Source organism: Geotrypetes seraphini, chromosome 9 (assembly GCF_902459505.1).
Source record: "Geotrypetes seraphini chromosome 9, aGeoSer1.1, whole genome shotgun sequence".
NCBI classification, from domain to species: domain Eukaryota; kingdom Metazoa; phylum Chordata; class Amphibia; order Gymnophiona; family Dermophiidae; genus Geotrypetes; species Geotrypetes seraphini.
Window position 1 is genome coordinate 127,636,670 of NC_047092.1, and position 25,260 is coordinate 127,661,929.

Consider the following 25,260-nt stretch of genomic DNA (forward strand, 5'->3'; position numbering starts at 1 on the left):
GATTTTGAATTAGATCCTTCCATATTAACTGAGTAAGAACGGGAGGATAGAAATTTATCAAACCAATCCAAGACAGTCTGATCAAGCCCAATGTCTGAGAGTAGGTAATACAGAATATTATGATTGACTTTGTCAAAAGCTGCAGACAAATCAAAATGAAGTAAGATAGCATGTTTCTTACAAGATTGTAACTGCTGGATCTTGGAAAGGAGAGAGACCAAAAAAGTTTCTGTGCTGAAATTTGGGCCGAACCCATGCTGGAAAGTTAAAAAGATGGAAAACTTCTCCAGGTAACTTGAGAGTTGACTGGCAATAATTGATTCCATAAATTTTTTTTAGAAGAGGTATATTTGCAATAGAGAGGGGTAAAGCTAATTATACCCTGTTTCTAAAGCATAATTTAGTAATATAGTCAGCCAATTGATTGCTTGAGGTCAGTATTAGCAAAAAGATAAGAGGGAATAGGATCAAGGGTGCATTTACATCTCATCAATTTTGCATATAGTTTTGAGACTTGGGACTCAGATGCCAAGTCAAATGAGTGTCAGAAACGATCTACTGGCGTCAGCATTAAACTACCCTTGAAGTTTGAGAAAAGACCGAAGTCCATGGTAGAGAAAGAATTCCTAATGGTAACGATTTTATTTACAAAAAAAGAAGCAAGAGAATCTGCAGAAGGTGGTGAAACCTGAAGAGATTTATGGTCATGACATGGTGGAGGGGCATAATCAAAAGAAATATCTAAGTCCGTTTTGGCCTAAGTTGCAAGTCGCGCAAAGTCGGACACGGAAAAAGGTCCATTTTCGAAAAATACGTCCAGCATATTTTTTTTCAAAAACCGTCCAACTGTACGTCCTGCCGTCTGATTGTCCAAACCTCTAAGTTGTCCATCTTTATAGCCCATTTTCGTCCAAGTCACAAACGCCTAGAAAAAGACCTTTTGGGCACAGGAGGGACCAGAAAAGTGATGGACTGGACACCCAGACAGGGCACCAGAGTAGTGGGGTACCTTACAGGGCACTGCTGTGAAATTCACAAAAAGGGTCCCACATAAACATCTCACTACAGCTCCCTTATAGGTCATTGTGAGCCCTCCAAAACACCCCCAGAATCTACTAGACCCACCTATCTACCACCCCAATAGCCCTTATGGCAGCAGGAACCACTTATATGGCAGTACAAAAGGGTTTGGGGTTTTTTTGGGGGTGCACATGTTTCACCATGAATGCATTGATTACAGTGGCTTATGGACCTGGGTCCTCCTCTCCATGGTTCACTAACCCACCCCCAAGACCACGTAAGCCACCTCTGTGCAGCTCTACTAGGCTTTCCAATGCCAGGCTGCCAGGTGCTGATGTTTTGGAGGCAAATATGTAAAGTTATTACGATTTTTATGGAGGGGGGCAGTGATGACTGGGGCAATGTGTGGGGGTCTGTACTTTGTTACTGCAGTGCTTATCTGGTCACTTTGGATACCTTTTCTGGACTTAGACCTGGTTTTAGATGGCCTAAGTCACAACGTCCAAGTTCCGTCTTGGCAGTGTTGTAAAACGTTCGGTTATACATGCAGTACGACTAAGTCTAGGATGACCCAAATACCACCCTCCACTCTCCTCCTGACATGCCACTTTTAGCTCTGGTCGTTCAGCACTATGTTATTATCCTAACTTTTAGATTTTAAGATGCATTCTTATAGAGTTTATTGTATTTAAGATTGTTAACCTTTTCTTTAGTTTGTATTTTAAATTGACTGTATGTACTTTTGTTGTTAACCGCTTTGAACTTCTGGTATTATTATTTTTAAATACGTCTAAAACCCATTTCAATTATCGGCACTTGGACGACTTTTCTCTTTGGCATTTTTATTACTTTGGTTTCGTTAGATTGGAATGTACACAGATCTCATCTTGAGACTACAACGGGAACTCATGGCAGCCATTTTGATGACGGCTCTGCACGGGTCAGGATCGTAGGAAGATCGCTCCTGACCCGTGTCACTGCTAGACCACCAGGTAAGGTCGGGGACACAGGAGGGAGGTAAGGTCTGGGGACAAAAAATCCAGCACAAAAAAATTGTAAATAACCGAATTCACGAGTGGGGCTGTAGTCTTATACAGTAGTATGCTTGTTCTGATTTAAGGAAGGAGGTTTTGACTTCTGAAAAGTAGTTAAAAAATGTAATAAGTTAGTACAATAAAAATATATCACCTTATTTCAGTGTGTGCTCAGAGATTGTGTGAGCGTGTGAACCTCAGAATGAGAGCATGTGTGCATGCGTGTTATGGCCCTCCATATGTTACAAAATATAAAATGTAGTCCCTGATAGAAAAGAGTTGAACAAGCCTGTTCTAAATTCAGGTCAGAGGCCAGCTCTTTATATAAGGAACTTGGCATCTTGAACACAAAGGGATTACATGAATACATAAAAATAGATTCATTATTACAGGTGCATAGGTTTGTTTTCTACGGTACTCGCCTTCATTTCCTTGACCATCTGGAGGCCTAGTATTTATTAGGGTCATCTTTATTTTCTCTTCTTTATTAATTTCCAGGTACTTTATTTAGATTGTGAGCCTTCGGGACAGTAAGGGAATTTTTTAAGTACCTTCTTACTTCTCATTTATAATCTTAATGTATATTTTCTTCAAACCGCTTAGAACCTAAAGGATATAGCGGTATATAAGAAATAAATTACATTACATTACATTATCCAAAAAACCTACAGTGTTTTTCCTTTCTAAAAGGGCAAAAAGGTAATGCATATTCAGCAAAAGGGTCATACATAGTGTAGTTAATGATCTTACTAGTTCCAAAAGAACCACATTAATAATATTTCCAAGGTGGAATTTTTCTAGTTCCACAATGTCACTGGAAGTGCTACAGTCTAAAACAGGAATATAAGAGTAGTAAAACTCTGTGATGCTTCCTGCCCCAAAGGAAGTGTATATCAGAAGGGCAGGATCCATCAGGAGGGTTCTACAGGGCTAGAAGAGGTTCCAGCAGCAGGTCTGTGCATGTTCTTCTTTTAGACTGTACAGAAGGAGCTGCAAATTTTGCTGCAGTAAAATGCACTATTTTACCACAGCTTAATAACTTCTAGTCTGAAGTGATCACACAGTCTGCATTGTAAGAGACAAGCTGAACGCCTATTTTCACTTCCACTGCAAAAACTAGCTTATGTTTTATAAGGTCTTGCTATTTCTACAGGAACTCTATGAGCGTTGAGAGCTGTGCGGGCCATTCAGCGTGGCTCATTGCGCTAAAAACTGCTAGTGCAGTTTAATAGAAGAGGGCCTAAAATCTTTAAACCAATTTGGTGTAAATGTGTAACTGGCTTCACTTTGCGTAGCCAGACTGGTTATTTTGGGTTGGCCTTCCAAACCACCCTCCTTTATGCAGCATCTCTTTCCCTTTCCCCTGCCTCCAGAACCAGTATTTGCCCCTGCCTGTGACCCAGCAACTCCCCTTCCCCAGTGTACCTTACTATGTTCGCAAGTGGCCGCAGGAAAACACATCTGCTGCTGCTGCATCCCACCTCAAAGATGTCACTTCCTGTTTCCTCTGGTGGGATGTGGCAGATGGAAGCCTGCAGAAACCAGCGCAAGCAGCAGATGTGCATTCCTGCTGCTGCTGAGTACAGTGAGGCAGATAGGGCCATGGACTGATCCATGTAAGAAGGACAGGAAGAGAGGGGACCCAGGTAGCCACACTGGAAGTGTATTGAGGGGCCACTGTATTTGCTGTCCTTCCCTGAGAGGAATTTACTCATGCCCTTTGAATACAGAATATAGCTGTGTTTATCTCTGAAACTGCTCGTTTTTCATCCTGCTGCTGCACATACGTTTTAAAGCCTTGTATCTTTTACAGTGTTGTTGGATAGGGACTGATTGTCATTGCTGTTTTTCATCATTTCCAATAATTTTATCGGGGCAGGAGGTATAATTACACAAGATAGAGACTTATATTGCACATTTAAACCTATCTCAAATACCTGCAGAGGCAAGGCAGACCCTCCATGTCCCATCACAGAACTGGAAATTAGAGAAACCATTAGGCAATTAGTGGTCTCCAAGGCCCCGGGTCCTGATGGTTTTTCTGCAGAATTTTATAAGGTTCAGCAGGACCATATTTCATTACCTTTAGAGGCCTATTATGATCAAGTGTTCACAAGGGGGGAATTACTGCTTCATGTTAAGGGGCTGGAGGAGTTGTCATACAGTGAGAGATTAAAGAAACTGAGCCTCTTCTCCCTTGAAAAGAGGAGACTGAGAGGGGGTATGATCGAAACATTCAAGATAATGAAGGGAATAGACTTAGTAGATAAAAACAGGTTATTTACCCTCTCCAAAGTAGGGAGAACGAGAGGGCACTCTCTATATTTAAAAGGAGATAGATTCCGTACAAACGTAAGAAAGTTCTTCTTCACCCAGAGAGTGGTGGAAAACTGGAATGCTCTTCCGGAGGCTGTTATAGGGGAAAACAGCTCTAAGGATTCAAGACAAAGTTAGACAAGTTCCTGCTGAACCAGAACATACGCAGGTAAGGCTAGTCTCAGTTAGGGCACTGGTCTTTGATCTAAGGGCCGCTGCGGGAGTGGACTGCTGGGCATGATGGACCACTGGTCTGACCCAGCAGTGGCAATTCTTATGTTCTTATTCCCTTGCACTGCTGATCCCTAAACTTGGTAAGAACCCCAAATCAATAGAATCATATAGACCAATTTCACTGATTAATTTTGATCTTAAATTGATGGCAAAAATATTAATGACAAGTCACCACTTTTACCAGGATTAATTCACACTGACCAAGTAGGCTTTGTGCAAGGTAGGTAGGTGGTATGGAATATTCAGAGAGTAATGGCTGCCCATGGGCATAGTGTAACCCATGGCATACCAGCCTTACTAATAAGTCTAGATGCCTGAAAAGCATTTGATTGTGGGACATGGGAGTATTTATTCCTTATTTTAGAGATATGGTATGGGGGGGGGGGCCGTTTCTCAATATGATTAAGATCTAATATCAAAACCCAGCTTTAGCAATTTTGCTAATGGGAAGTTTTAAAATTTTTTCACCCTGGGGCATGGAACTTAACAGGGATATCTCCTTTCACCATTATTGTTTGTTCTCTCAATGGAACCTTTATTGACAAAATTAAGGGAGGATGGGAATATAGAGGGGTTGCGGGTGGCTCAAGAGGAGGTCCAATGTATAGCATTTGCAGATGACCTCTTGCCCTTGCCTGCCCTAGACAATCATTTCAAAGACTGTTGCAAATGGTGGAACAACATGGAGCAGTATCAGGCTTGGAATTGAACCTTAATAAATCAGAAGCATTACCTTGAAGTGGGTATAATTATGAAGACTTGATGGTACCATTTCCTCTCAAAAAAGTGCCGAATAAGCTTAGGTGTATTCAGCTTTTATTGAAAAAATCCCAGGATGTGCTAGCTTTATGGTCTAAATTACCATTATTTTTGAGGGTTCACATAGCTTTGTTTAAAATGGTATTGTTTCCCAAATGGTTATACGTGATGCTGACTTTCCAAATGTATTTGACTAATAATGATTTGGCTATCGTTATAGAATATTGAGAAGATTTTTGTGGAACAATAAAAAAACCATGTTTAGAGTTAAAACAACTGTTTATACCTGTAGGTAGGGGGTATTGGCCCTTCCTGTTATGCGTAGATATAATGTTGCATGTTTAATGAGACACTGGATAAAGTGGGCTGGATAAAGGAAACCCGATATTATGCTCCTACTCATCTTGAACAGCAATTAATCATTTGTCGTATTACCTGCATGCCCACAAGCCTCACAAAATTTTTCCTACTAGATTAGGGGTCCCCAACAACTGGGCCATAGATAGGTTGCCTATACATATTACATTTACAAACTCTAAAGGGACGATTTCTTTGGCATGATGCAAGTTCTATGTGAAGCGTTAGCAATAAATAAGAGAGAGACTGAAATTGTAGTCGAAATACTTAGCTTGGGAATGAGTTTCATTATTGACATGGTATGCACAAAACTAATCAATTTGGAAAATTTCTGCTCCTGTCGACCTATTCAACCCCTTCCATTCCAGGTGCACTCAAAGCTAGAGTGTTATATGGCCCCCAGCCAATACAACCTTTTGGGCATGGAGCTACAATTGGAAGAGGCACTCCCTCTGTTGGGAGTGGGGAGCAGCCAGGTGATAAGCACCTACCAGCCAGGGTACCATCCACCCCAGAGATATTTATGGTTTTTGTTGGGTTCTCACACTGTACCTTACTATTCCCCTTTAGTTAGAAAAGAAGAAACATAGAAACATAGAAATAGACGGAAGATAAGGGCCACGGCCCATCCATTCTGCCCACCGCAATGACCCTTCCCCACCTAACTCAGTGAATAGATCCCACGTATATATCCCATTTGGCCTTAAAATCAGGCACACTGCTGGCCTCAGTGACCTGAAGTGGAAGATTATTCCAGCGGTCAACCACTCTCTCAGTGAAAAAGAATTTCCTGGTGTCACTGTGCAGTTTCCCTCCCCTGATTTTCCACGGGTGCCCCCTGGTTGCCGTGGGACCCTTGAGAAGGAAGATATCTTCTTCCACTTCGATGCGACCCATGAGATACTTGAACGTCTCGATCATGTCTCCCCTCTCTCTGCGTTCCTCGAGTGAGTAGAGCTGTAACTTATCCAGCCTTTCCTCGTAAGGGAGATCCTTGAGACCCGTGATCATCCGGGTTGCCATTCTCTGCACCGACTCTAGTCTCAGCACATCTTTTCGGTAATGCGGCCTCCAAAATTGCACACAGTACTCCAGGTGTGGTCTCACCATGGATCTATACAATGGCATAATGACTTCAGGCTTACGGCTGACGAAACTCCTGCGTATGCAACCTATGATTTGCCTTGCTTTGGAGGAAGCTTGCTCCACTTGATTGGCAGCCTTCATGTCCTCACTGACGATCACCCCTAGGTCACGCTCTGCTTCAGTTCTTGTTAGGATCTCGCCATTTAGGGTGTAAGTCTTGCATGGATTATGGCTGCCCAGGTGCATGACTTTGCATTTTTTGGCATTGAAGCTGAGTTGCCAGGACCTAGACCAGCGCTCCAGTAGTAGTAGGTCGTGCATCATGTTGTCGGGCATTGAGTTTTTGTCTGTTGTACTCTTGGCCACTACATTGCTTAGTTTGGCGTCATCAGCGAATAATGTTATTTTACCTCGTAGACCTTCTGCCAAGTCTCTTATGTAGATGTTGAACAGGATCGGGCCCAGGACGGAGCCCTGTGGCACTCCACTGATCACCTCCGTCGTTTCGGAGGGGGTGCCATTCACCATTACCCTCTGAAGCCTACCCTCAAGCCAGTTCCCAATCCATTTCGTCAGCGTGTCGCCCAATCCTATAGAACTCATTTTGCTCAGCAACCTGCGGTGTGGTACGCTATCGAATGCTTTGCTGAAGTCCAGGTATACGATGTCCAGGGACTCCCCAACATCCAGCTTTCTCGTCACCCAGTCAAAGAAGCCTATCAGGTTGGATTGGCAGGATCTCCCCTTAGTAAATCCATGTTGACGGGGATCACGTAGATTCTCCTCGTTCATGATCGTATCCAATTGGCGTTTGATTAGAGTTTCCATTAGTTTGCTCACTATTGATGTGAGACTCACCGGTCTGTAGTTTGCTGTTTCCATCTTGGAGCCTTTCTTATGAAGTGGAATGACGTTAGCCATTTTCCAGTCCAACGGGACGTCACCTGTACTAAGGGAGAGATTGAAGAGTGCGGATAGCGGTTCCGCCAAAACATCACACAACTCCCTAAGCACCCTGGGGTGTAGGTTGTCAGGCCCCATTGCCTTGTTAACCTTGAGTTTTGACAGCTCGCAGTAGACACTGCTGGGCGTAAACTCGAAATTACTAAATGGATCAGCTAAGTCAACCCTTGTCTGCAGCTGAGGACCAAGTCCCGGCGCCTCGCGGGTGAAGACTGAGCAGAAGTATTCATTTAACAGTTGGGCTTTCTCCGAGTCCGTTTCTGCATAGTCTCCCCCTGGTTTCCTGAGGCGTACTATCCCACCTGAGTTCTTGTTCCTGTCACTGATATACCTGAAAAAGGATTTATCTCCTCTCTTTATGTTCCTTGCTAAAGACTCCTCCATTCGGAATTTGGCCTCCCTAACTGCTGTTTTGACTGTTTTTGACTTGGTCAGATAGATTTCCCTGGAGTCCTGTTTCCCTGATTGTTTGTAAGAGATGAATGCTTTTTTCTTCTCCTTGATGAGGTCCGAGATCTCCGTAGAGAACCATTGTGGCTTATTGTTCCTACTCCGTTTACTTACCGATTTAACATAGCGGTTTGTTGCTTCCTGTATGGTGGCTTTCATAGTTGACCACATTTCTTCCACGTTATCGGTTTCTGTTTGGCTTTGTAGCACCTGGTGAATGAAGTCTCCCATTTCTTTGAAGTTTGTGTCCTTGAATTTAAGGACCTTGGTCAGTGTTGTAGATTTAGTGAAACCTTTTTTGAGATTGAACCATACCATGTTGTGGTCGCTGGAGGCCAATGTGTCGCCCACCGAGACCTCTGTGACACTTTCTCCATTGGTAAGTATCAGGTCTAGGATTGCCTGATCCCTTGTTGGTTCCAACACTAGTTGCCTTAGTCTTGCTCCCTTCAAGGAATTCAATAGCCTCCTGCTGCTGCATGAAGCAGAGGAAAGCGTGACCCAATCCACATCAGGCATGTTGAAGTCACCTAACAATACTGTGTCCCCACGCAAGGTGATATTCTCTATATCTCCGATTAATTCCATATCTTGGTCATCCTGTTGTCTTGGGGGTCTGTATACTACGCCAAGATACAGGCATTTGTCCTTCCCTCTGGCCAAATTTACCCAAAGGGATTCCCCAGTGTACCGTACATCTGTGATTCTTGTGACTTTAATGTCATCTTTAGTATATAATGCTACACCTCCTCCCATTTTGCCCTCCCTGTCCCGGCGAAGCAAGTTGTAACCTGGTATGACCATGTCCCACCCGTGGGAGTCTGTGAGCCAGGTCTCAGATATCGCCACCACATCCAAGTCGGCATTTATCATTTCTGTTTCCAGTTCCAGGATCTTGTTTCCCAGACTGTGGGCGTTGACGTACATAGCCCTCCATGTTGTATGTTTGTTATGTCTCAGTGGGGACATTCCTGCTATAGCAACTAGGCCACCTTTAGCATTATTTGCATGTCTCGTACTCTTCCTAGACCCAGAGCTGGAACGTGCACCTTTCCCGGACTCCCCATACCCAGAACTACAGTTTATGCCTGACCCAGATACAGAATTGTGTGTACCCTGTGGGGGTATTCCCTCTTGAGCAACTTGACTTCCTATAATACAGTTTGCAGTGTGTATTCTGTCGCTGGACCCAGAATTACAATGTGTACTTCTCCTAGTCCCAGAATCACAGTGTGCACCCCTCCTAGATCCAGAATTACAATTTGAACTCCCCTTAGACCCAGATTTACAATGTATACTCCCCTTAGCCCCAGTATAACAATGTGACCCAGAATTATAATGTGACCCTGAATTATAGTGTTTACTTTCTTTAGTCTCCCTTACTTTAGTCTCAAGAAGAAATTGGTAGCTTAGCTCGTCAAGTAGGTTGTTTGTGCCAGTACCCTCCCCCAACTTACCTAGTTTAAAGCCTTGTGAAGTAGGCGGGCTAAGCGGTGTCCCAGGACGTTCTTCCCTCTTCTGGTCAGGTGTAACCCGTCTGGTCCCTGTAATCCTTGCAGTGCCTCTCCATGGTGCAGGAACCCAAAGTTCATCTCCTTGCACCATCCTCGCAGCCAGTCGTTCGCCCTCCGGATGCAATCCTCCCTGGCCCTGCCCTTGCCCCTCACTGGGAGGATCGAGGAGAAGACCACCTGCGCATCCATCCTCCTCAGCTTCTCACCCAGGGCTCTGAAGTCATCGGTTATGCTCTCCGCGGTGCTCCTGGCGGTGTCATTGGTTCCGACGTGGATGAGAATCATGGGGAAGTGGTCTCTGGGCTTGATGAGTCTGTCCAGGCAAGCAGTTACATCCCGGATCCTGGCCCCTGGCAAACAGCAGACCTCTCTTGATTGCAGGTGTGGTCTACAAATTGGTCCCTCGGTGCCCCTTAGTAGCGAATCCCCGATGACTACCACCCTGCGCTTCTTAGGGGTGGTTCGATCTGTTGACTCCGGAACTGGAACCGTCTGCTGAACAACCTCCTGTACCTCGTTGTCAGGATCTTCCTGAAGCAGCTGGTATCTGTTCTTAAGGGTGATTTGAGGTGTCGATGTGGAGTTGCCCTGCATGTGAGAGAAAGAAACAGAGTTAGGTTTACTGCGTTTTCCTGTGGAGGAAGTCACAAGCTGCCAGGAATCAGCGTCCTCAGTAACTTCCTGAATACCGATGTTTTGTTTCAAGTTTGTAGGTTTTGAAGCTTTGGGTGTCTCTAGGATAGCCCTGTCAGGTTCTTGTTCAGCGATCTGGGACAGCTCCTGTATGACTCCATCGATGAAGGTTTCGTCGTCACGGATGCTTCTTAAGCGTTGAACCTCTTCTCTCAGGCTCCTCAGCTCTCGCAGAAGGCTTTCATCAGGCTGAACCATTGCTTCCGTCTGTGTGGAGACTGTAGACATCTTTGAGGGGATGGCCTCGGTCTGTACAGAGACCTCCGCTCTCTGTCCTGGCTTTCCTTCTGACTGTACGAAGACCGTAGCCATCCCCTGGGTACTACCGGCTAATGAAGTGCCTGTCTTGATTGAAGTCTTGCTGCTTCTAGTTCTGCCTGCCATTAAAAAATAAAGAAAATTTTTTATTTAATTTATTTTATGTTTTTTTTTTTTTTAAGGGGTAGGGGCTGTTAGGTGTAGGTCAGAAGGTGTTGAGGTTGGAGGGATAGAAGTAGTTAGTTCTTAGTCAGACGGATAGAGTAGTTAATTAATTGTTGGTTAGATTTGCCTGCTTGTTAGTGTGTTAGTGAGATCAGTCTGATTAGAGGATGTTAGAGGATAGTGTGGTCTGCCTGTTTAAGATGGTTTAGGGATATAGTGATTGGTGTGGACCGCCTGTTAAGTGCAAGGGTTTGGTTGCTTGTTGTTTAGGTAGAAAGAAGAGAGTTGAAAGATTTGGAAGAGGTGAGATTGAAGAAAGACTGAAATCAATTGGCTAATTAGCTAGAGAGACGGCTAAAGTTGATAGCCCTTCCTTGATGCCCTTCTTGAGGCCCTTCGCAAAGGCGCTCTCGCTAAGGCGAGCGCCTTTGCCGCTTGCCTTCGCTGCGCGCCGAACGGCCGGGCGCCGTTGGCTCGACCCCTTTTATGGGGGAGCTCGGCTGTGACGTCGGGGGTGGGCGGGGCTACCACCCGCTCCCTTTGCTGCTTCTCCTGCCTTCTCTGCTCCTCTCCGCCCCCTTTTTCTGCCTTCTCCGACTCTCCTTTTGCTTCTCCTAACCTCTCCGCTGCTCTCTTTCCTCCTGTTCTAGTCCGCCCGCTGTGTCAGCCTCCTCTGCCCTGTAGTTGGGAACAAGCACACAGTCTGCTTACAGCACCTCCGATCCGCTCCGCTCCGCCCCCAGCTTCACCTCGTGCTTGCTCCAACAGACCCTCGTTTGGCTGACCTCATAATTCAGAGGAGATGATGTCACAGAAAAGCCCAGAGAGATGGAAATAATGGAGAAAGTTGGAGCAGTCCTCCCTGAGGAGCAAGACACACAGGGTGAGTGGAAAATACAGATAGAACAGACTCTGGAAATTATAAGAGAAGTCAAAGCATTTCAGATGCCAAGCTACCATATGTGAACAAATCTAAAACAGAAGGATATGTATGAATAAACACAAGGATTTTTGTTATTGCCTCTAAATTCATTCATTTATTCTCAGTGACAGGTTATGGACATTTCCACTGATCTGTGTATTATCCATGCAAATCTAGTGCAGGGAATATTTGAAGAAAACCTGGGCCTTTATCCAATATGCAAATATATTCAAATGCATGGAGGGAGGGAAGGAAGGCAGGCATGGCCATGATTATTATAAAACCAAGAAATGAGAGTAGTACAGAAAGATCAAGCAACAACAAAGGGAATTAAATGGGTTCTGACTCTTTGAAACCAGCACTACAGATGACAAAGTGAATTAGGAGTGATTGTCAAATGTAAGATGATAACGCTACAAATACACTGAGATGTAAGTTTAAATCCTGGAACAGATAAAAATGTCCTTCCAGAAACTAAGTCACTTGATAGTTAGAACTAAATGACTGGAAAGCTTTTAAACTTATTATATGGGACTTGTTTATGTCACCATCATGATTACAAAGCTGCCACAGTGCCACATCTAGATCTCACAAGTGTTAGTGCACTGTTCATTTAGGGGGTGATTCTATAAAGGGCACTTAATTTAGTTGGTAAAACACCCTTAGCAGCCTCAATAATTCAAGCTGTGTTTATTGCGGAAGCTGCGTGACTATTTTTGAGATGATAACTTTTGCTTGACTATTGTAATTCTATTTATTTAGGTTTGCCTAAATGTGTCTTGCGGGCACTGCAGCTGGCACAAAATGCTGCTGCATGCCTTATTGTTCATGCCTCGAAATTAGATCATATTACACCGATACTTTGAGAGCTTCATTGGCTGCCAATCGGCATGCGGGTTGAATGTAAGGTTCTCTGTGTGATGTTTAAGGTGCTTCAGCATAACTGTCCGTCTAGTGTCCGCTCTCTTCTTCAGTGGCATTGTTCTTCGCTTGAGCTATGGTCTTCAGATAGTTCAAGTTTAGAAATTCCATCATTAGCGGTTGTGAGGCTTACGGGGAATCGTAAGTCTATGCTTTCTGTGCAGGGCCTGGCACTGCGGAATGCTTTACCTCTGTCTTTGCGCCAAGCTGACATTCTCTGATGTTTTAGAAAGGGGGTGAAACCTATTTTGTTTGAGCACTTTTTTGGTGTGAGCCATGACAGTTTGAGTTGGGGGCAGTTCTTTTTTATCCTGTTTCTCCTTTGCTGTTTTTGTCTGTATTATTTAGTGTGATTTTTGTATGTGATTTTTGTTCTTCGCTTAGATTTGTGGATAAGCGGATTATAAATAATTTTAAATAAATAAATAATTGGTAAAAAAAAAATTAAAAAAATTAATTGGCGATAGATGCCTATCGCAATGTGCTTACTGGCACCTAATGCCTAAGTGGGCATTTCTATTGACAGAGCGTGAGTTAGGCGCTGCTAAACCCTTGCCTACATTTCAGGCATCTGTTTTTACATAGACACTGCTAGTTGCGATTCTGTAAATGGCACCTAATCTTAGATTATACATTAGGCAGTATATCAAATCAAAATAAACTTTAAACTTGAATTTTTATTAGGCACTGGCTGATTTAGGTGCCCCCCTTAGGGGGAAATTCTATAAATTGGCACCTCCAGTTAGGTGCTAGGAAGGCACATGGCAGGAATCTATAGAATACTAGCATAACTGGGTGTTAATGTGTATAACATTTAGGTACTTGCATTTAATGCCAGTCATACAGCTGATACAAATGCGTTCACCTAAGTACAGCAGAGAAGTGTGTAACTTATAATATTTTGTAAATTATGCATGTAAGTGTTAACCCCACCTATATTTTGCCCATATACCACTTCCATATACACCCTGCTTGCCAATATGGGCTATATAAGTTAGCCCTTGGATTCTATAAATGGCAACCAAATTTGGCCACCTATAATTGCGTGCGATTCTGAGATCCAAACACAAATAATGAGCTGCTATCAATCAATAATTGGCTCTTAACAATCAATTATTATTGAATTTAATTAGCTCCAGTTTGAATTTGTGTGTGGATCTTGCTGTGCATGATTCTTTAAAGATCCATGCCCAAATCCTCTTGTGCACAACCCAAAAGGGAGCATGGTTATGAGAGGGCTGTGGGTGGGTGGACGTATTTCAAAGTATTATGCGCAGTGTTATAGAATTTGAGGGCCACCAAGATTCACACCATATTTCAGCTGGTGTAAGTCCTCATGTCTAAAGCTGGGTGCTGAAGCAACCTTTATAGAATAAGGCTGAATGACTTTTGGCGCCATTTACTGAATCTGCCCCTAAGAGGATATTTACAGACTAGCACCTAGGCTATATACTAGCATTTTTGTGTGTAACTCACAAGTAACATGAGTACCTAGGTTACAGTATTGCCCAGTTAGATTGTAATTTTATTAAATGTTGCCTATACATGAAGATCAGACTCAACACAGCCTGTGTTTCGGCACCATAGTTCCTTCTTCAGGAGTCTATAAATAAAAAATAACAACATCTATATGAACATCAATAATACAAGTCAACAACAAAAAATTTCTTGGTGCCTTGGTTTTTTTTTTTTTTTAACCTGTTCCTGGGGTTATTTGGGGTGCTGATTCCGAAAATTGCATTGGATAGCCCACATCAGCTCTAGTTTCTTAGATATGGTGGCAGCACAAAGTATCCTTTCTTTTTATGCTTTTGGGATAGTAGAGCCAAAATATGAACACTGGGCAAGAAAAGATTGACCTCTGAGACAATATATGCTGGTTGGAGGACAAAATGTAATCAATGAACCTTTGGTAGCACAAGATGGAATCATGCTGACACCACCAAAGAGGCCTGATGAAACAATTTGCAAATGCTTTGAATAAAGACGGTTCATGCATTGAATACGTGGAGGGGCATAATCGAAAGGGACGTCTAAAGTCCATTTACATCCATCTCGCAAGTCGTCCAAAGTTAAAAAGAGCCTAAGACACATTTTCGAAAGAGACGTCCAACTTTTTTTTATTTTTGAAAATCGTCTAATTTTACGTCCTGCCGATCTGATCGTCCAAGCCGCTAAATCGTCCATCTTTATACCACATTTCCATCCAAGTCCAAAATGCCTAGAACAAGCCCTGTTGGACGTGGGAGGGGTCTGCAAAGTGATAAACTGCACACCTAAATAGTGGGGTACCTTAAAGGGCATTGCTGTGAACTTCACAAAAAGGGTGCCATGGCTTCTTCTCACTACAACTCCCTTATAGGTCACGGTGAGCCCCCCAAAACCACCTCCAGAATCCCCTAGACCCACTTATCTACCACCCCAATAGCCCTTATGGCTTCAGGAGCTACTTATATGCCAGTAAAAAATGGTTTTGGGGTGTATAAGGAAGTGCACATTATTAAGTATCAATGCAGTCATTACAGGGGCTTATGGGCATGGGTCCTCTTCTTTATGGGTCCCTAACCCACTCCCAAGATGACTTAAGCTGCCTCTGGGCTGGACGACTAGGCTTTCCTATGCCAGGCGGCCAGGTTATGATGGTCTTGAGGCTGAAATTTAAAGTTGTGAATAAAATTTTTATAGGGTGGGGGGGGTTGATAATCACTGGGGTAGCGTGTGGGTCTGTGTTATGTGTTTGAAGTGCTTATCTGGTGAGTTTAGGTGGGTTTTTGTGACTTAGTTGGTGACTTACATGGTCTAAGTCACAACGTCCAAGTTCCGTCTAAGCTCTGTTGTAAAACTTTCAGTTTTACATGCTGTACGACTAAGTCTAAGCCAGCCCACGTCCTGCCCAACTCCCGCCCTCGACATGCCTCCCGAACTGCCCCGTTTAGCTTTGGATGTTGAGCGGCACTATGAAGGCCTAGGTCGTTTAGAAATACGTCCAAAACCCATTTTTATTTTCGGCGCTTGGACGTTTTTGAGAAATGTTTGTCCAAGTGCCGACTTAGGCCGATTTTTGGACGTTTTTCTCTTTCGATTATGAGCCCCATAGTATATATGTTACCTAGATTTACCAAGGAAAAACTGAAGGCAGGAATTTTTGATGGTCCACAGATCAGACAACTTATAAATGACCCACATTTCATAGCATCAATGAATGAAATTGAATCATGTGTCAGACAACTAACTACACACATGAGTGTTAAAGTCCATTATCTACACAGTCACTTAGATTGCTTTCCAGAGAACCTTGGTGACTTAAGTGAAGAGCACATGATGGAAGCCTATTATTGGAATCTTATGCGAGATTGTCCTGGCAGATCCCACTTTCAGAAGTCTTACAAAAGGAGCTTCTTGTGTGTTGAATGACTGGAAGTTTGTATCATAAATTTGTTATATTGGTATGAAATAAGTAGATTTTCATGTTGTACACTTTATTTTAATTTTGAATACATTTCCTTCATGCTTAAAATATATTAATTTAAACACTATATTAAAATATCTTGATTTTTTTAACAGATTAGTAGAGTGAAGAGTGATATATGGCACATGTTCTATATCTCAAAAATTAGAGGTGATAGGAGAAAACTGGTGCCAGTTTTGGAATCAGCAGGTCAAATATACTGTGAGGGGGCTGGGGTAAGTCTAGTGCTGGCAACCCGGCTTCCGCCCCAGGAGCAAGAATCAGCGCTCTTTGGAGGACCACTCTGGAATAACGACAGAGGAGAAAAAGAAAAAAAAAAACTTTCCACCAGTAGTTCATAGTTCCAAGTTTTATTATCCAGTTCACCTTGCACTGGCTCTAGTACAGCCACACTGGCTGATGTTGCTTGGAAAGGTATTTATTACAAACAAAGTTCTTTTACAGCAACTTCTTTCATCAGTCAGAATTTTAATAAACATAAACATAACATCACATGCATGGGCGCATGAGGGTGATGTCATCACATCGACATTCACGCATAAACGGATGCCCTCTAGACTTGGACCAGAGCTCGGAGAAGGAAACACAAGGTTTGAATGGGGGCGGGAGCCAAGTGTCCCTTTTTTTAAAAGAGGAATTCTGATAACTCTAGTTATTTTGCCACTATAGCTGAAAATAGTGTTATCTTATTTCATTAAGGGCTTGTTTTAGAAAGCTGTGCGGCAACAACCCCGAAGCCCTTTAAATCTCTATGGGCTTTGGGGCCGTTACCGTGCAGCTTTGTAAAACAGGCCCTAAGTGTCAATTTGCAGAAACAAAATTCTCTGTTTTGACATGGTTTCAGATCATTGATTCAACCATATCCACGTCATTCTCTGCTTGGTTGGGCTGAGAACTTTTTAGCGCCCCCGTGTACTTCTAATGACAGACCTGATAATTCAAACTGTTGCAAAATGTTCTTTTTGAAATGACCATATGCCAATGGTTTAAATTTTGAGTATGTTTGGTTATTTTAGAAAAAATAAAAACAACCCTACACCGTTATGAGAAACTGTGGTTTAGTAGTGTCCCCTTAGTGGGCACATGCAGGGTTGATAAATCGCTAGCACAGTAGCCTAGAGGAGATTTATGCACCAGGAGATAGGAGGAGTTGATTAATGAATCTCCCTTGACTATGAATTGTGGAGTTTCAAATCCTATTTTGTGGGAGCATGTGTAGGGTTACCAGATGTCTGGGAAAACCCGGACATGTTCTCTCTTTAGAGGACTGTCCAGCTGCCTGGACGGATTTCCAAAACCCAGCAGTGTGTCCGGGTTTTGGAAAGCCCTAATCTCGGGGTTGTGTCTGGAGGGCCTCTAAGCATGTATGGATGAAATGCAATGACATCAAATGCATGGTTTGAGTGGGGGCAGGGCTGAGAATGGAACTGGGGCAGAACAGGGTGGGGCCATGTGTCCTCTTTTTTAATGAAGAAATGTGGTTACCCTAAGCATGTGTCCCTTATTCTGCTTAAATTAACATCTGTAGTGCAAAGGGGATTTGTTGAAGCTGCAGTCCCTAGGCTTAGGGCTGCCTGTTAGGAAAGGTGATTGGTATGAGAAAACATGATCTGCACTAGCAATGGAGAAAAGAGTAAGCAAAGTATGGAGGATGTGCAGACTGGGTGTCTCCAGAAGGCAGTTGGAAACTCAGGGCCAGATTCTCTAAGCTCCGATACCACGGTAAAAAAAATACTGTGGTGGGAGCAATTTTGGTTTTACTGATGATTCTCAGCACAATAGCATGCAAATTATATGCATACTATGTGTGCGGAAAATTGCTGGTAAAGGGGGAGGAGCTGTGCACAGATGAAAAATCACTAGCATAGCTCCTCCTCCTGCCTGCCTACCTGCCAATAATAATAATAATAATAATAATAAAAAAGCAGTCCCTGCTTTCCCTGCCTGAACCAGCAAGCAGGGAGAGCAGGGGCTGCTTTTTTTAATGGCACAGATGCGCCTATATATATATTTATATAAAAGCACCCCCAAATGCAAGCTTCCCCCACCACACATGCCTGGTAGTCTAGCGGGCTGTCCCCCATCGGACCACGTCTCACACCTTTTTTAGAAGACTGGTAGGAGGGATGCTCATTCCCTCCCGTAGGCAGGCTCATCTCTTCAAAATGGCAGGCCTTCCCCTTCCAGTTGTATCCTGGAATGCACAGTGAGGTGGCCTAAGACCCTGATTGGTCCAGGTGCCTATGCCCCTTCCTATGGGAAGATCCTTAGGTGCCTGGGCCTTAGGCCTCTCCCTCCCAGTGTAGGGTTACCATATTACATTACATTACATTAGTGATTTCTATTCCGCTAATACCTTGTGGTTCAAGGCAGATTATAAAAGAAGTTATCTGGCCATTTCCAGAGGAATTGAAGAGAAGAGTGAGTTGTTTCAGAGAATTTGGAAGTCTTGCGGTGTTAGTTTGTCTTCAAGGATTTCTTGAATAGCATGGTTTTTATTTCTTTTCTGAACAATTTGTAGTCTGGGGCCATTATGAGTAAATTGGAGAGTTGGTGGTTCAGTTTTGCTGCTTGTGTGGCTAGAAGGCCATCGTACAGTTTTTTTTGTTTGATGTCTCTGATTGGGGGATGCGTGAACGGTTTGTGGTTCTCCTATGTCTGGTTAAGGTAGTTTGGATTAGGTGGTTGTTAAGGTAGGCTGGGCTGTCTCCATTTATGGTTTTAAATAGTAAGCAGTAGAATTTGAATTGTATTCTTGCTTGACTCCAGAAAAAGAAAGACTGATTAAGACATCCAGATTTTACTTCCATTGAATGCATCCCAGGGTGCATCGGGAAGGGGCCTGATGAATACTTTTGGATGAGGACAGTGAGGGGGATTAAATGCTACAGGGTGGAAAGGAGAGGAAGGATAGGTGCATGAAGAAGAACATGGGATGCTGAGCAGGGAGCAGAAGGAATGTATGAATAGACGAATGCTGATTGGTGGGAAAAAGGAGGACAATGTTTGGTAGTGAGTAATGGAGTAGGGACAGGAGAATAATAATAATAACTTTATTTTTATATACAGCAATACCACAAACAGTTCAGAGCGGTTTACAGAGGAAGAAACTGTACTGTATACAGACAGCAATATTACAAAAAACTTTCAAAATTATATTAACATGGTAAGATTAATCAATTTTTCCTGGAAGTACATCATGTCAGAGAAATTTGTCAAAGAGATAAGTTTGGAATCAAAGAGTCAAAGTTTGGAGTCAGAGAAATTTGTCAAAGAGATAAGTTTTGATTGACTTCCTAAAAGTTTAGCAAGAAAGAGCGTTTGAGATAAAGTTGGTTAAACATTTATTCCATTTGCCTGCTTGGAATGATAATGTTCTATCGAGGAATCTCTTGTAGATACAGCCCTTCAAGGATGGGAAAGCGAATAAGTAGGCACTACGTGTACAAGTTGTGCCTGGAAAGTCAAAATGATGAGATAGATAGATTGGGGATGAACCTGTTATGGTTTTGAATCAAAGGCTAGCAAACTTAAAAATAACCCTTGCTTCCATGGGCAGCCAGTGTAGTTTTTTGTAAAATGGGCTTACATCAGGGGTGTCAAAGTCTCTCCAGGAAGGCCGCAATCCAGTCGGGTTTTCAGGATTTCCCCAATGAATGCATGAGATCTATTTGCAAGCACTGCTTTCATTGTATGCTAATAGATCTCATGCATATTAGTTGGGGAAATCTTGAAAACCCGACTGGATTGCGGCCCTCAAGGAGGGACTTTGACACCCCTGGCTTACATGATCTGATTTCTTGAGACCGTAGATGAGACGGACTGCAGAGTTCTGAATGATTCTCAGTCGTTTGATAGTTTTTTTAAAAGATCCCAAGTATATAATATTGCAATAGTCTAAGATACTTAAGATCAAAGATTGAACCAGCAGTTGAAAAGAGAAGAAGTCAAAATAGTGTTTAATGATACGAAGTTTCCATAAAGGGCAAAAACATTTTTTAACCTGAGAGTTAGTGTGATCTTCAAAAGTCAAGCTTCGGTCCAAGATGGTAGGATTAATTGGGTAGTCTGACCCATTTAATCTCAAAGAGGTATTTGTGATCTTGTCATTAGGACTTGCCAAAAAGAACTTACAGCCTCTTTTACAAAGCCATGCTAGCGGCTGTGCTGTGCTAACAGCCCCGAAGCCCATAGAGATTTAAAGGGCTTCGGGGCTGTTGATGTGCGGCTTTGTAAAAGAGGCGGTTAGTTTTATCCAAATTCAGTTTTAATTTAAATTGCGTAGTCCATTTTAGATAGAATTCTAGATAGAAGGAAAATAAGGAAGTTGGACAAAGAGTGGGGTGCCGTATAGGAAGGAGAGAGAAAGGAAGATGCTGAGTAGGAATAGAAGGAGATGCTGTGGTAGACTTAGCTAAACAAGGGGACCTTTGCCAGAGTCTCTGAAGCTGCAGAAGCAGTGAGTACTGTGCCAATATGTGGTGAGAAAGTTTGGGTAAAGAATGTGGAATGGAGAGAGGGGGAAACTGGGCAGGGAGGGAAGGCATAATTGTGAATATGTTTATGTTTGTTAAAAGTTTAATATACCGCTTAACTTAATCAAAACAAAGGGGCATAAAAAACATTAAGAACTCCATTTATGTAATAGAAAATCCAAAAAATTATTCACCCAAGTATCAACCATATCAAGTGCCCTAAGTTCAAGAAAGGCTGAGCCTGACACCGGACACAATCTTCAGCTGCACTCTTTCACATGTTTCTGCTTACACATGCCATGCTCTGCATGGTTCTTCTATTCAGGCAAATACTTCTACTGAATTTCACAAATAAAAAATAATGCTGCAAGCACTGTCTACAATTTATTCTGCTGTGTCGTGGAGGGCAAATTGCAAAGCCATTTAGCTGGGTAAATAGTAGTTAGTGATCTATCTGGGCAAACTAGCCTGGCTGAAAATAACCCTTCCCTAGCTGGCTAAATTACATACAGGCAATTCTATAACCGGGTGCCTCCTTTTAGACTCCCTGATGGTTCCCAAGGATGAAACTCTGTTTTACAATGGTTTCTAAGCACATAGATTCTGCTATAAAATTTTATTTTAAGCTGGCATTGGCATACCTACATGTACATACCTGCAATTATGCCAGGCATTATTGCAATCATGTAAATAAAGCAGGGATGTCTGTAAATGATAGTATTCGATAAGTTCCATGTGTGAGTGGAAGCCCAACCCATGTCCATCTCATGCAACACCCCGCTGCATCCATGTGCTATGCTACTTATATGCATTGTTACAGAATAGTGCTTGGCCACCCTGCTGCCACTTACGCATGTAAGTCTACAGTTGCCTGGAAAAGTGTTGGTGTTCTCTATATTTACACACTCAAGTGGCACATAATTGCAGGTACCCAGTAACATAACATAACAATCAGCTTATATACTTCAGGACCGTGAAGTTCTATGTGGTTTACAAAATGTAGGATATACAATTGAATTAAAAAAAATTAGTTACCCAAATATTTAACAAATAAGTATGTTTATAATAGATGCCTCCTAAATTCCATGTAAGAACTGGAGGACATAATCAATTGATCCAAATCCTTACCTCATAGAGCAGCCTGGTAAAACAAAAGATGTTGATTTTTTTTTTTCAGTTTACAATCTTTTACGGGCGGAAAGACAAAATTCAGATGCATTCTTCTATGTTTATTAGTGGCAAAAGAAAAAAGATCAGTTAAATATTTAGGGGTAAGACCAAACAAAACCTTGCAACAAAAACAACCAAACTTCAACTTCACCCGCGCCTCCACTGGCAACCAATGTAATTCCTGAAAAAAAGGTGATATATGGTCATACTTCTTCAGTCTAAAAATCAATGTGGCAGCAGGAAATCACTGTAGCTCATGCACAGCTCACCTTTGCATAATACAAGAGATGGACTTCTAACTGCACCAGTAGCAGAGAGGAGCCAGCTGATGTGGTCATGCCATCAGATGTCCCTTGCAACTCCTATTTTTAAATATTCTTGGATTAGATTTTCCACTACTAATTGCATATGTGTGCATTTCCCTATGTTTGTGAGGTCTTTTAAGTGGATCTTTCTGTGTGTCAATATAGCAGTGGTACCATGGATTATTATCATTCAGTACACAAAATCCTGTGCCATATGCTTAGAGCACACATAATGCCCTTATTCACTCTAGACATGAAATACGTTTAAGGATGCAATAGTGCCAGTCTCACGACAACAGGGGTAATCAGGATCACATCTGTGACTGCCCAGGAGGAAATGCAGCTGGCTCAATGTGGAGATCTTGGCACAGGAGTTAGCATGAGCATCAGAGTGACTGAGCAGCTTGGTGCCGGAGTGGGAAAGGGATGTACCATATGTACCATAGGTTATATTCAAGTCGGCAGGTTAAGATCTGGCATAATGAAATAGACCTAGGACTGTGCAAGAGGCAGACTGTGCAGCATCTTGATCCACCTATTTTTAGAAACAGAAAAATGACAACAGAAGACCTTGCAGTCTATCTGGTATAATCCCTTCCTCAGAGATCCTCTGAGCTTATTCTATGCTTTCTTGAATGCAGTCATTATGAGCTCCTCTCCATAATGCATCCACCACACTTTCTGTAAAGAAACATTTCCTTAGAATATACATGAGTTTGCTCACTTTCTCCTCATCCTATGACCCTTTATTCAAGAGCTTCCTTTGGACTGAAAGATACCTGGTTCTTGTGCATTTATAACTTGGAGTTACGTAAATGTCTCTATATGATGTTCTAAAGTATACATACTTAGATTTCTAAGTCCGTCCCTATATGCTTTAATAGGGGGGAACAAGAGGGGAGTCTCTGAGACTGCTGCCTCATTGAGGCGTGTAAGCAACCAAGAAGAAAAAAAACCCACACTCTGCATTCCTCTCCATTTCTACACAAACAATCAGCTCAAGTCCCTTTTCAAGAAAAAAAATTAAGGCAAGCAGGGAATATATTTCTTAAACATGTGGTATAAATTTACATGAAAAGTATTTATATAACATCTATAAAATGTTTGCAAGCTGAATAAGACATTGTAAGCAATGGTAAAGAATAGCCGTGGAGTTTAAACATAAACAAAGCAGTGCTATTGCCAAGTTAATACATTAAAAGATGATACTTTTTTTATTGACTAAATGCCTTTTTGATTAAGTTTTGGAGGCCAAAACCTCTTTCCTCAGGTCATGACGTGTAAATTAATTATTATTATTATTATTTTAAAGCAGGTTCATCAGCTGTATTTTTAGAGGTGACCCACATTCGTTGGACTGTAGCACCTGGTGCAATGTTAGCAGTTTACCACTAGGTAGCACTGTCTCCCTTAATTAGGAAAAGAATCCCCTTGAAGCTCCAGTCTCCGTGTAAAAGTTTTCTCAAACTAACAAAAGCGGAGCGAGGAGGTGCTCTTTGCTGATTGGGTGGGGATTTTTGCAACGTGCATTTCTTGATTGGACTGGAGGTGCTAGGGGTGGGTAGAAAGTTAGGAGGAGGAGGAAGGGGGAGAGTGTGGGGGGAATCCTCTCCCTCCCCCTCCCGGGCAGCCTCAGTGGCTGATCTTGCTCTCACTGTACACTTTACTATAGCTGCAATGTGACACTAACCTATACTCAGTTATACACACACACACACATACACGCACACACACATGCATACACACACACACACACACACACACACACACACATGTGCAAACATTTAGAGTAATAGGGGTGTGCGGTCCTGCATGGAGAACTGAGGATTAAAAAGGAACAAGAAAGAAACATTACTGCCAACTAAGGAACTATTCATTATTTTTTTGATTTTCATTTTTTGGGGGGAAAGGAATCCTGTTCTTTTTTTGTGTCTCTACTACCATGGAATTGGATGCATTGGTGCTTTTCTGCTTGATCACAAGAGTGGCAGCTGTGGAAGGTAAAATACAAAATCGTCCTCCCCCTTTCAAAAGAAGTACTTTTATGACTGGGGTTTCACGTTGCGGGTGGGGGTGATTATGGTCAAAATCGTGCCTTGCTCTCTCAGCTTTTCCCCTTCAGTCTATCTCTACATATATATATATTAATAATTGTTGAATGGTGGAACATCGTTTAACTACTCGGGAGCATCACTGTGCTTACCAGATGAAGGCAAGAGAGAGAGGTTTGCATGAGAAGTGCCGCGTGGATTTCCATGATCCTAAGGTTTTGAAAGGAAAGACTTTTTATTTAAACCGTGGTCAGTCTTGGGCTCCCCCCCCCCAGCTGCATTGCAGCACTGATTTAACGTTGCAGAAGGTGAGAGCAGGGGTGCAGGAGACAGGATCGCTGGGTTTGATTTGGGGGCAGGAGACTGAGGAGATCCTTCTTAGATCTATGGGATGCTATGTGGTGACAGAGCGAAGGGAAGCATGCTTTTGCTGTTTTCACATCACATTTACCCCCTTTCCACTTTTATTTCATATCTTCCTTTTCTTTGCTTGTTTCTTAGTCCTGTCCCGTGTTTTCCCTTACTCTTTATTTATATTATTCTTCTGACTTCTGCCCTGGGATACCAATATCTTTTTCCCATCTCTTTTTTTTTTTCACATTTCCTTCTTGTCCCTGTCACCCTTGCCTCGCTGGCTCTCTCGCTCCCCTTTTTTTTTTTTTTTTTGCTGGCTCTCCTTGTTTTTCTCATTCCTCGCTTTTTTCTTTGTCTTTCTTTTCCTCATTGTCGTGCTCATTTATTCATTATCTTTCATTCATCCCATTCTCCTCATGTCTTTTTGCCTCCTCATCTGGCAGGTCTTCTTTCGCCTTCATCCCGTCCTTTGCCTCTCTGGTCTCTCTGTATCCTGCCCCCTTTCCTCGCTCCTCTCTTCCCTTTGTCTCTCCTTCTTCCATCCCTTCCTTTGCTCCCTCTCTTTTTCTCCCTCTGTCTGGCTGTCGGTTCATTTTTTTTGTTCTCTCTCTCTATCCCTTCTCCCTCCTGCTTTCTTCTGAGGAGACTGCTCGCCTCCTGCTCCGTTCTCCGAGAGCCCCGGCTCTGCAGGTGGATGCAGAGGGCAGACACAAGCTCCACACAGCAGTATCCTAGTACGTTATC

General features: G+C 42.7%; 1 protein-coding gene across 2 annotated transcripts in view; it reads left to right on the forward strand.

The window, feature by feature from the left end:
- Positions 1 to 23,716: 23,716 nt before the first annotated feature.
- Positions 23,717 to 25,260, forward strand: part of LOC117366745 (ephrin type-B receptor 1) — a 908,513-nt gene continuing 906,969 nt past the window's right edge. For both annotated transcript variants that reach the window (XM_033958536.1, XM_033958537.1), the window contains exon 1: positions 23,717 to 24,111. In XM_033958536.1, coding sequence (XP_033814427.1) covers positions 24,054 to 24,111 — 58 coding nt within the window. In that variant the 5' untranslated portion in view covers positions 23,717 to 24,053. The remainder of the gene's footprint in view (positions 24,112 to 25,260) is intronic.